The sequence below is a fragment of the Camarhynchus parvulus genome, chromosome 7 (assembly GCF_901933205.1).
Source record: "Camarhynchus parvulus chromosome 7, STF_HiC, whole genome shotgun sequence".
In the NCBI taxonomy this organism is placed as follows: domain Eukaryota; kingdom Metazoa; phylum Chordata; class Aves; order Passeriformes; family Thraupidae; genus Camarhynchus; species Camarhynchus parvulus.
In genome coordinates, this window is record NC_044577.1 from 25,588,831 (window position 1) to 25,601,598 (window position 12,768).

At 34.3% G+C, this 12,768-nt stretch overlaps 1 protein-coding gene across 3 annotated transcripts in view; it reads left to right on the forward strand.

Moving 5' to 3' along the window:
- The window catches only part of PTPN4 (protein tyrosine phosphatase non-receptor type 4), a 107,968-nt gene that overhangs the window by 42,710 nt on the left and 52,490 nt on the right, over positions 1-12,768 (forward strand). For all 3 annotated transcript variants that reach the window (XR_004060892.1, XM_030952666.1, XM_030952667.1), the window contains exons 3-9: positions 2,186-2,293; positions 5,169-5,211; positions 5,308-5,386; positions 9,052-9,096; positions 9,339-9,391; positions 11,398-11,518; positions 12,601-12,688. Coding sequence is in view for 2 of the 3 variants with exons in the window: in XM_030952666.1 (XP_030808526.1) it covers positions 2,186-2,293; positions 5,169-5,211; positions 5,308-5,386; positions 9,052-9,096; positions 9,339-9,391; positions 11,398-11,518; positions 12,601-12,688 (537 nt within the window). In the remaining variant the exon portion in view is untranslated. The remainder of the gene's footprint in view (positions 1-2,185; positions 2,294-5,168; positions 5,212-5,307; positions 5,387-9,051; positions 9,097-9,338; positions 9,392-11,397; positions 11,519-12,600; positions 12,689-12,768) is intronic.

Below are 12,768 nucleotides of genomic sequence, written 5' to 3' on the forward strand. Positions count from 1 at the left end.
TGTCTTCTCTTACCAAATTTGCTGCTCAATTGCAGGAAAAATACCTTCCTTGTGGTTGTGGAATGATGTTCTGTGTTTCTTAATTCAAACTGATCAGCCAGTTCTAAGCTTTTTCATTAGGAAATATTTGTTCAGGTTTTTAAGAAACAGTGTACATTGGCAGGATTAGATTGGAAAAAAGCTACAGAGATGGTATCTGCATGCTGTTAGAGGAAGTAACATGTCAGCTGTGGTAATTGCAAGACTAAACTTAGGTTCCAGACATCTCCCATTTTCTGGTAGTTACTGTTATAAGTTCTTCGTTTGTGTTCTTATTTAAATCTACGTGGGAAAAATGCCAAGAGGCAATTAGTGTTGCTATGTAATTTTAAAATTAGCTTTATTTGCTGTAAAAACTGTACTGATTATTGGTTTATTTCAAAATATAACAGAAACTCCTAATTTAGTAAAAATTAAAGTGCCTATATTTGGATTGTATATAAAAAATGCCTTATCCATTTATGCTGTTGTACATTTATTGTGTTAACATCTGTTTTTTTCTTTGCTTGTTTTTAGTAATTTGGAAAGTAAATTTTTCAGTGGTGTACTTCTTATCAATTTGTAAGACATCTTCTCTGTACCATTTAAAGAAAAATAAGGTCTTTTGCAAAGTAAATACAGGAATTCTTAGGTCACTTCAATTTAGCCAAATTTATATGGGACCTGAAATGTATCCCTTATGTAATTTCAACTTAAAGATATATGCAGAGTTATGGGTATGATTGTCCTCATGGGATTATTTCAAACATAATTTGTGTATAATTATTCTCTACTTTTTTATTATTATAAAATAAATTGTCATGCTTCTTGGAGTTTTTAGGCGCAAATAACTGCCTCTGACAGTTTATTAAACTTCAGTTGAATTCAGTGTAATTTCATCTGAATAAAAAATTTAGTTTTGATAGGATGCTCTTAGATGTTAAAAGATGTCTGAAGGCAGATGTGTAGATTTTTCTCTTGTATGGGTATTAATGGAATTCTTGCAGCTTTATCTTGATCTTTTAGCTACATACTTCCATTCCAACAGCTGTAAAGGTAAACTGTTATGTAATCTCTATGCAAACCAGGGTACTTTGGGAGCAGAACAGCAGAGGTTTTTGTTCTAAAACTCTAAAATTATTCTTACTGCCTACAGTAAACAAGGCAAGATGTATCAAATCCACTGTAGCTGCAATAATACTTGGCACCTAGAAGTTTATTAGAAGCCTCTCTGCTTGGTGACAGAAAGTAGAAAATCTAGGTGGAAAATGTATCAATCATCTCTTTCACATTTCTTCTTGTTTGACAGTTCTTGCAGAATTTTGCTTGTCTTTTGTATTTCAAGATGCTGTGACACTTTTAACTTCTTTGGGAAACTCCCTTCAGATTTCACCAAATGTATTTATTGAGTCTTGTCATAATGGCACACTCAGAGTTTCAATTACTATGTTGGCAGTATTTCCAGGTTAGGCAAAAAATGGCTAGGTACTAACACCACAGATTCTTTTTATATCATTTTGTGGGTAACATTTGTCCCTGTAGTAGAAATCAAGTTTGTTCACTTGACTCTGAAGTGTTACTGCTACTCAGTTACTTTGAATTAATTCATTTACAGTGAAGTGCTATCTTAGAATGTATTAAATGATACTTCTTGGTTAGGTATTTGGCTGTTTCAGCTGTCTCTGCCATTAAACTTTGGAAGCATTTTCAATATGCTGGTTCATTTAAAGTCAGGAATAGATTTTGAGATCAGGAAGGATATTTTGTGTAGACCTGTACATTTGAATTCAGTGACCCAAACAAGATTCTTGTTTGCACCGAGTTCTTTATTAATTTCTGACTGTTTTTTTTCCTTTTCTGCTCTCCTTTTAAATATCAAATTTGGCTAATGAAAGGCTTTCAGAAATAATCATGTAGCTAGCTGAGAAGTGAGAAGTTCTTACTGTCAGAAAATGACAGAGAAGAAAAATGATTTCCTTACATATGTTTCAAAAAGAGCTGAAGCTCGTTTAAAAATAGTGCTGCTGGGATACACTTTGTGATATTTTAAAAATTGCTGCTAGAGCACGTCTGAAAGAATTTATATGTGCTCTACCTGCCTGAAATCTGTGTGTCCAGTTATATATATTTATTGATTAAAGGAAAGGTCTGTATTTTTTCTCTGCAGAAACACGATCAGGGCCAAGTTCTGTTGGACATAGTCTTCAAGCATCTCGATTTGACAGAGAGAGATTACTTTGGTTTACAGTTGGCTGATGAATCTACTGATAACCCTGTAAGTTATCCCTTATAAAACTCTGTTTTATAAGTACAGTCTTTAAGAGTCATAATCATGTTAATCACTGTGCTTTGTGTTATTTAAAGAGAGGTAAATAGAAGCTGTTGCAAGATTGTGCCATCTTCCCCAGCTGTGTCATTTGTGAGGGTCTCTATCATCTTTTGTTGTAGTTACAATAAAATTGCGTGTTAATAGTCCCAGGTTTGGAGTAAAATATGGAGTTCTGTGCTTATGAAGTAATATCTTAAAAGGATATTACTTGTTTTGTTATGTCTGTTTACTAGATTGCATTATCATTGTCAAAAAAAAGTGAATCTGTTTTAGATTTGTTTTGTGGTTGTATTTGTCCTTAGGACTTAGAGAATAATGAGGGGGTTTTAGATTGTTGTGTATGGAGTTTCTGTTTGTAGCCCAGATACCTTGGTGATCTTTCAATAGTGCTTGGTATAGTCCCGTATCTAACAAGGGCGGTCATCTCCTCACCTTAACAAAGAAGGGACTCCCTTGGAAATGAGTCTTTACAACGGTTCATGGACTTAATTGAAAGAAATTCTACGCAACTGAAACTTTGTAAATCACGAGTAGAAACTAAGAGATGCAAATGTAACATTCACTGCACTAGTTACAGTGGTCCTACTGGGATCTTGAGTGCCTTAAGAGCGTTTTTGGATATTTTCTTTCATAAGTATCAAAGAGTCAATACTTGTTTTGCAAAGTGCAGTTTAGCTAAGCATTATTCCTTAAGACAGTTCTTTACCTAATTCTTATTATATGTACAGCACAATGATGGGCTCCAAACTTACTTCTCAATTTGTGCATCAAAAGTCAGCTGCATTCATTTGTTGACAGTTTTGTTAAGACATTGGTGGACTGCCTCTGTAATATTTTTATTCTAAACTTTGTTTCAGGCTTAAAAAACATAGGCAAGCAGAAGAAAGGCTGAATTATTTTTCATCTATTTAAAAGAAGTATTTAATTGAATATTGCTCAATATTTAATTGAATATTGCTCAACATTCAGAAATTTATCTGCCTTTCCAAAGGGTAGAGCTCTAAGCTCTCTTTCTTTTAGTTTATCTGTCTGGAAGCAGCTGAGCACAACACTGTAATACAAGGATCTGATTAAGGGTTATCCTGAAGCAATGACTTAACAGGTATTTGGTACGAGCACATACTTTAAAGATTTTTTTTATTTTTTTAGTTTCTAAATATTTTGTCTCTTCAGCACTATCTAGTTGCCATGAAAACAATGTGTCAGAGCTAAGAAGAAGTATTACCAGTGTTAGTCATGCAAGTGTGAAGAATGCATGGGTTTGAATAATTTCAGGTTTTGATACACATTTACATTTGGTTCATTTGGACAAGGAAACCATATTGGGTTGACAAATATTCTAGTTACTTGTGAAATAATACAGCAGAATATTGCTAAGATATAGTTAATGCAGCAGCAGATAAAGATGATGAGGAAGAGGGGATTCTGCTAATTGAGTGTGAAACCTCTACCATTGTGTTTAAACATGGATCTCATGAATTGCAGAGACCTTGTGTTTTATTATAATACTAATATCAAAGGAAAAAAAAGTATCTGTCACCATGTTTTGAAAGATTCTTATATAAAGTACACATATATCCCTGGCTGGAGTGTTCTTTAAGCTTTTACATTTAGTCTTAAAAGTTAATTGATCCTGTATGAGGCTTTTTTTTTCAGGTATTCACACTTTTGAGGCTGTATCAAACTGCCTCTACTTCCTCTTGAGCTAACTACTACAAGGATGCTGCAGCATGTAGATCTAGTCATCACTATTTGTTATTCCTCATGAGAAAATGACTAACTTCAGGCTAATGAATTAAAAAGGACAAAAATGACAGGACTAACTTCAGATCCGTTGTGTGTGTTAGGTAGCTCAGATACCTGTGTGTTTGGCTCCTCCTCCCTCACCTGAAAAACTAAAAGACCCTGTGATAAGTGTGAGGGAGTTGCAGGCTGTAAGGGGTAGGTGTCTGTCACTGCTTAGGAGCTGTGCCCATGTAACGATTTCCTGAGGCTTGTGGACTTGCCTTGCAAGGCAGCTCAAGGAATTGAGCAATATTTATACCAAAGATAGACTTAGGAGGTACCTGGACTGAGTTGGTGTGTACAGAGACTGCTGGGTTGCTGATGGGCAGTGGTTTAAACAACTTGCAGAACTTTCCAGGCAGTTGTACTTTTAGCTGAAATTTGCCACATTGATTTTTATAAAGCTCTGCCTGTACACAGCAGTGTTCTCTTGCAGAAGTAATCAATATTTGGAACTGTTCAGTAAAATTATTCTGTAGTCCTTAATCCAGGAGGCTGAGTGCTGGATCTCTGGCTTTCAAGATCAAGTTAGTGATGTAGCAGTGCTGACACAGGCTGACAGTTTGAGCCAGTGGGATCACTCCCTGGATGTGGCAGACTCACAAAATCCAGTCAGAAGTACTGGAAGTAGTTAAACAAATTAACTTCTGAGTTGGGTAAATGAGCCTGCTTACAGCTCTTCACTGGCTTAGGTGGTTCTTCTTAAAGAGTAGCTGACAGTTATTAAACACAGCATAGTTGGGTTGTGACCTCTCTCAGGCTTCTGTGACAATCATGGAAGCAACTCAAAGGGGAATTACTGCTGTGAAACAGGTATCTGGACAACATAGGTTAATCTTGGGGAAAAAAGAGCAGTAGCAGTTGTTGATGATAGTGATGATGCCTCCAGAATCAGTAATAAGCCTGTGTATGCCAGTGAGGCATTTTGGTAGAGACCAAGTAAAAAGTAATAAAAAAGCACCAGTTTCTTGATGTATAAGGCTGTGATTTGTACTTTGTTTCTCTGAAGTTTGTGTTACAATTTGTCTCTTTCCAGAGGTGGTTGGATCCAAACAAACCTATCAGGAAACAATTAAAAAGTGAGTAATGTATGTATTTTGTCAATTCATCTATTGTTATTATGCTGTTTTTCCAGGGTGCCCTGATTAATTAGAAATAACTTTTCTTGACCATAGGAGGATCTCCTCACAGTCTGAACTTCAGAGTTAAGTTTTTTGTAGGTGACCCAAACAAGCTCCAAGAGGAATACACAAGGTAGGTCTGGTTGCTTTGTCAATAAAATACTTCTCTAGAACAGTCATTAATTTCTTTAAGGTATAACATGGAAATTTTCTTTTAACTCATTTTTGTTGTATGTACAAGCTTCTAAGTTTTGCTTAATAATTACAGATGTGAGTTATGCAGTTGTACCAAATCAGTATAACAAAAAGCCTCTGTGAATAAACTTATGAATTTATATGCAAAGTGAAGTAACTGCATGAAGCAAATGCTACCAAGTAGAAACAGAAAAGGGAAAATAGAGAAAAGAGGAAAAACTTAATCCCAGTATTTACCAATAAGTACAAATTTAATTCTATCCTTCCGAGTGCTCTCCTTTGTGACTAAAAAATTGCTGAGCATTCTGCATGTCTCCCTCCCCAGTTTTCTATTAATACTAATAAAATTAAGCTCTTTGTGGTTGTAGTTGTAGTTTGAATCACATAAGTTAATTTTGATAGCAGTGTATTGAAATCTGTTAAAGAAAATGCTCAGTGTGAATCAAAATCAGAGGCTTGTGAATTGCAGTTAGTCCTTGAAGAAATGCCTCAAATTTTCCATATTTTTAATTACTTCTGGCCCTCTACAAAAATGGCATGAATTGACAGATTGGAATTTCTGGATGTCGGCCATTCTGAAAACAGGTCAGGCCCATTCAAAAAAATTATTGAGGATAGCTTTTGAAACCTGAGTACCAAAACTGTGACAATTTGAGTCCACATTTGTTTATCATTGCCTTTAATTTGTCATATTTTGGACAAAATTCTGCACATATCTATGCAGACAGAATTCACTAAAATGACTCCCAGAGATTCTGCATGAGACTTTGTTTTACTGGAATATTTACTCTAGGAAAATTTGCCAATTTACTCTATCAAAATAATGAATAATGAAAAACATGTTTTCTGAATTAAAGGAAAATATGTAATATTCCTGAGGAGGTGAAAAAATCATTAATGTTGATCAGTGTGAAGTAAACTATAAAGAAGGAGAAAACTGGAGAAGTGCTATTCTCTAAATACAAAGCTATAAACACAGCTTTCTTTTAAATGGGAAATAATGTATGGTTTCTGTATCTAGGTCGGCTCTGCCTTTTTTGCTAATAGGCCTAATTGCCCCTGAGAAAACTCATTTGTATTTGGAATTATTATAAAGACAGAGATATTATCCATGGGCTTCTTTGGAGTGAAGTTAGGATGCCATGTCACAAATATGGGTTCTTTCACGTAATCAGTATTTCCACCTCAAAAAAGGGAAAGAAAAAAAAGTGCAAACTTCTGACAGTTCTGGCTGATGCTGAGACTGCTCCAAAGTGCTCAGTTTTTACAAATTCCATGAGAATAGAGGAATGGCTCAACACATGAAGCAGCATGAAGAGCTGTCAGGGAAAGGTTCAGTGTCTTGTCAGCCCTCTGTGCATTCATGTGAGCAAGGCAGGTTTGAATGCCCCAGGTCAGGAGAGGTCAGCAGGAGCTCAGTGTGTGCTGGAGAGCTTTGCTTGGAACTTGGCTGGGGAGGGAATGAAGCTTCATTAGTGCTCCTCGTGGCAGGGAGAATTGCTTATTAACGTTGATTCCATTAGCAGTAATTCTGTCCTGCCTTTTCTAGCTATAGCTATATAAGTAAGATGAAAACATGGTCATGCAGTGCTGCCTTTGTTGTTTTAGTGGAGTCTGTTCAGGCTTTTGCAGATCTGCTTTGCTAAAGCTTCTATTGATTTCCCATTTTGCTCAATAATATGTGAGGCTTCAGTGTTCAAACTGGTCGTTGGCTAACAAACCATTAACCTCACTGTTCACTGCAAACAATGGTCAGAAGATGAACTCTGCTTGGTGTCCCTTAATCAAGATGTCCTTTAAGTACCATGAAATATTTCTAATAAAGCTTTATACTAAAAAAATCCAAATAAAATGGAAGTGCAGCTGTATATTTGTGAAGAGATGCTCAAGAAAAGCATGTGAAGCATATCTATTTAATATATAAGTTTAACTTGTAATTTATTGCATTTATTAATCAGTAAAAAATTTTGCTTTATCTATTTTTTTATTTCAATATGCATTTTAAGTATTTGAAATATTTGAGATCCTAAAGTCTGGAGAATGTCTAAGTTTTAACTTCTTGAGGTTAATATCTTTTAAACTTAGCTTCTTGCCTTTCTGGTCAGTTAAAGCATTTCTTGATGTTTTTGTAGGGGTTGAGCGCATGGACTAATCTTTGCTTGTCAGTTCACAAATGTTTGCCCTCATATTCTTACAAACATGGAATGTTTTACGTTTTTACTATTATATAGCTTGTAAATAATTGGATTTCTCTGTGGATATTTGTAAATGTTTGTGTAAGACTTTAAGTGGTAGATAATCCACCTTCTGAAGACTACATAGTTAGGAGAAGTCATGTTATGTGTAATAAAGTGATATATTTTGGCTTTAATTTCTTAGTTGAAGTTGTTTTTGGGAAATAAATATTTAATATTTAGTGCTTTTCATATGTAACATTGGTGTTTGTAATGAATGGGTATAGCCCAGCTTTTGAATCAGAACTACACAAAGGAAAACATGTGATTATTATAATAGTAATAATGTAGGGTTTAAATTTATAAGAAAGCAGGAATGATGTTTAAATTTGCCACTCAGTGACACTTTTTTAAAAAATTCAAAAGGCAGTGGAGACAAATTCTACAGCAGCTTTTATGTTCTGTTGCAGAGATTTTTATTCTAAAAGTTTAAGCTGCTAGCATCCTGCCACAATGATAAATCTTGTTTGGTACCCCACTGCAATCTCTAGTTCAGTGAAGCTTTGTAGCAGGTGTGATTTGCCACTTGATGTAAAAGTATACTTTTGAAGTATACTTTTATACTTCAAATTTTCTAAAACCACTGAGTGAAATATGAAGGATCTAAATGAATGAACAAAAGATTTATTCTGAGACATTAACAAAATATTTGGGATTTGTTGGAGAAACAATGGAAGTAATTTAGAGGAAAATTTGTTTGTACTTTCTGGCTTGTTGGAGTTTTTAAGTCATGATGTTTCTGGTGCTCCTGTTTGGTGGGAAGTAGTTTGTGTTTGGCTGTGCTTTTTGTCATATCAATCTCCTTCCTGACTTGAAAGAGTGGACATGAAGAAGCTAGATGAATTTCTAAAACAAGCTTTTTTCACATCATAATTTAAAGAAAACTTTAGAAGCTCAAGGGAAGTTACTTGAGAGGTGTTTGACATAATAGAGTGCTCAACTTCAGTAATAACAATGTAACTCCAAAATACTAAGAATAATTCATATAAATGAAAACACAGCAGTATCAAATACTCAGAATAAATTAGTTCTGTCTACGTGGAGTACAGATCATTCTTAAGAGGGTACCTCCATACACAGATGCAAACTGCAATTTGTGGTTGCTGTATAAAGCAGGAAAAATGTGAAATTTGTACCTTTTAGTGAAATATAAAGTATAACTTCATAGCCTGTAAGTTATTTAATTTACCAAGGTGTATTATTAGTTTACTAAGCAAAGTTTCATTTCTTTCCTATTAGAGTTAAAGAAATAGCATGGAAAATGTCAAGTGTTAGTTTTACACTAACTGATAGCAAATTACATTAGATTGATGAAAAATGATGGAATAAATTTTAATTGTTGTGTTTTTTGTTTGCTTTTCTAAATAAGGTACCAGTACTTTTTGCAAATTAAGCAGGACATTCTTACTGGAAGGTAAGACATTTTTCTTGTGTTAAGCATTAAATGCAAATCTGGTCAAGAAAAATTTCATAATGGGAGATTTTGCCTGCAAAAATAAAAACATATTAAGAATAAATCACTGTCTATGCTAGTAGAAATGTTTATAACAATCACCTGTCAAATTTGTCCATAGACTATAAAAGACTAGGATTTTCAAAACCAAATGTCATATGAAATATGTAATTTTATTTATTTATCATTTTAAAACAAAACAGATTGCCCTGTCCTTATAATACTGCTGCTCTTCTGGCTTCCTATGCTGTTCAATGTAAGTATAATTACTGTTTGTGTACTTGTTAGTACTGAAATATATAAAAAGTCTTATTGGTTAGTTTCTAAACAATGTACTTTGTATAGCATTATACTGTGGTGTTTGTGGGCATGGTGCTAATTTTCTCATGATTAAGGACATTGATTGGTTGTCCTCCCCCAGTATGTTTTGCTGAATTGGATATGGGAAAAATACTTAAAGCCATGCTGTTAGAAAACCCCAAATCAATACTCTTTAATTCCTGTGCATTCTGAGGCATGGAATGGTGGCCTTGAGAATGATGCTAAAAAGTATTTCTTAAGACACTAGAATGTTTTTAACACACTATATGGTGAACCTCCAAATAGGTGTGGAAAAGGAAGTTCTGGTCTTATCTGGCCAAAAAGTTCAATACCTGTCTTCACAATTTTAAGCTACCCAGTGAGTAGATGAGTCTTGAAAACTGAGATTTAGTTTTCTTCCTCAGTCAGTTTTTCTTCATAAGCTGAAATGAAGCAATCCCAATATATTCATTCACATTCATGTGTTTTTTACTCTTGAAGATACTTACATGCACATTAGTACTTTATATACTTTGTACATATCAGAGAAACAGCATCTATGTTAATATGTTCATAAAAAATATATAGTAATGGTAGTGTCATGTTTTATGCATGGTTTTGTTCAGTGATCACCTTTTTGTAGGTCAATCAATAGAACAGTTTCTCTTAAACAAAACTCCCACACTTCAGCTGCCTGAAAAATGTACTGCAAATACTGTCATACTATAGGCATTTGTCTTAGAAGAGATGAAGTATTTGATAACAGGAACTATGAAAACTTGATAACATTTTTATTGGAAATATTGTAGAAGTGGTGGGTATGCACACTGTATTGTATTTACATTTATCCATGACATCCTGCTGCTAATGTTTGCCAGCGTGCAGAGCTCTGTCTAATGATTCCTGTACCTGCCTAGTAATAAACTTCCTGGACTCTTTATAAATACATGTAAATAGCAGATCTCAGTCCTGTACTCTCGGACTTCAGCAAGGAGTGCATTCTGTTATGAAACCTGGTCCAATTTTCTAGTTTTTAAATTATTTAAAGTAGGATCTGTTTGTGGTGATGCAAGTGACCCAGAGGTCTTTCTACCTTCCCTTCCTTTCCTCATCCTCCCGCTCAATAAGTGCCTTCATCTGCCTTGTCAGTGCTGCTAGGCCTGCCCAGGACCCCAGATCATGATATATTATTTTTATCTCTCCTCTTTTCATTTTAGGTTTCTTATCTATCACTGTCGATCTGCTACATGAATTGCAGATATTTAAAGCTGAATTTTTTCTATTGTGGTTAGAAAGCCTCAAAGAATTTAAGCAAATGTTGTTTATATGTGGTTTTCTGACAAATGTGATTGTGATCTATTTCTTATAATTTTAGGGAAGTGTTACAAGTTATGTAAACACACTTTTTATTAGTTTAAAGTAGAATAGTTTCAACGTAGGTGTATGTATGTGTACTTTGTTTCATACATACAATTGAATGTACAAAAAATATTTTTCTAATGCTTCTGAATGTATTTTGGTGCAGAATGAGTAGCTGGACTTTGCAGGTCTTCATAACGAAATAGCAGTTGTAGTGTTAAAAGAATAAAATTGTGTAATCACATGAAAACAAGCAAAAGTAAAATAGTAAGAGAAAATTGAATACTATCCTATATATATATATCCTACTTCGTGCTTGCTGTAATGACAGCATTTATGGATTAATTTGTGTGTTAAAAATTAAACACTTTATGAATTTCCTTCATAAGTGCATAATCAAAGCTCTCTCTAAGTAATCTCAATGATATTCACAGAGAATGTGACTGTTTATTCAAAAGGGAAAATGGGAATCCAAATGTCTTCTCTATTTTTCTTTGCTGTGGATCATAAATTATGTGGGAGCAAACTCATGTGAATTTGGGGGCATTGCACAATGCCAAATACATCAGTGATAAACAATAACCTCTCTTTTTAATATTTTAGCCGAGCTGGGAGACTACAACCATTCAGAAAACTTGCCAGGCTACCTCTCAGAATATTCTTTCATCCCTAGCCAGCCTCAAGACTTTGAAAAAGAAATAGCAAAATTACATCAGCAGCACATGTAAGGATTTACATCAGAAGATACTGACTTTGTCAAATCCTGACTGCTGATGCTGTACTATTATACAAAACAAATAGTATTTTTTCTTAAAGGTTTTGGGGTGGGTGGGTTGTTGGGTTTGTTGGTTGGTTGGTTTTGGTTGTTTCTTTTAAGATAATGTGATTTTTTCTTTTTCTAGATTAAATACCTGTATAATAAATACCATTGATGGTCTGTACAAAATATGACTATCTAAATTAGTGAAGTAATGAACATGTTAAGTTGAAGGTTCTCTGAAGACAATATTTGTGCATATTATGTTGGATATTAACTTAGCCAGATATATTTTCTTTAAGATTTTTTTTTCAGTCTTTGGGAATGTTCTGAGCATAAGGGCTTTGTTTTCATGATGCTCTCTCCAGTAAAAGAGTTACTTTAGAAGTAACAAAGTCCTTTTCTTCAGTATCTGCTCTTTCCTGTGTACGAGTCTCTGACCTTTCAGAAAGAGGAAAAGGCAATGAAGCAATGGAAAATATTTTTTTTCAGTATGTAACATTGTGGTACTTTCCAGTGATGGTTCCTTCCTATTTTATAACTTTAGTGCCTTTTGTTAGTTCAATTTAACAAAATATAAGCAATATTTATAAAACATTTGCTTGATCAGGTCATTTTTGCTTCCAAAAGTACAGAATGTTACCTTAAATTTCAGATAAAGTCTTAGAAAATTCTCTTAGCTACGTTAAAGACACTTGAGTGAGCTGATGGTAATTTAAATTACCAATGCCAAATAACTGTAAAACTAATTTCCAGATTCTAGGGCTCCACAAAGAGCCCTAGAATCTGGATTTTTTTTTAAATTATAAAGTACATTAAAATAAAATGTGTTGTGAGCTCTTGTCAAGACTTCTGTTCTTTTGGAAACACAAATACTTTTCTGTTAAAATTTTTGGGTTACTGTCTGTTTATCATGAGAAAGGAAATTCAGATTTCAGGGTGGGGATAGAAGTAGTAAAATGAATGCAGATTTTCTGTCTGCACTCACCTGGGGAGCCTGATGTGGGAGGTTGTGTTAGAACATTCCTGATTTAGCTGCTTTCTTTCAGAGGGTTGTCTCCTGCAGAAGCAGAGTTCAATTATCTCAATACAGCACGTACCTTAGAACTTTATGGAGTTGAATTGCACTATGCAAGGGTAAGTTTGGATGAACTAGTGTTGCAATGTAAAAATATATTCCTCTGAGATTTATGGAAAAATACACTTTTCTTTTTGTG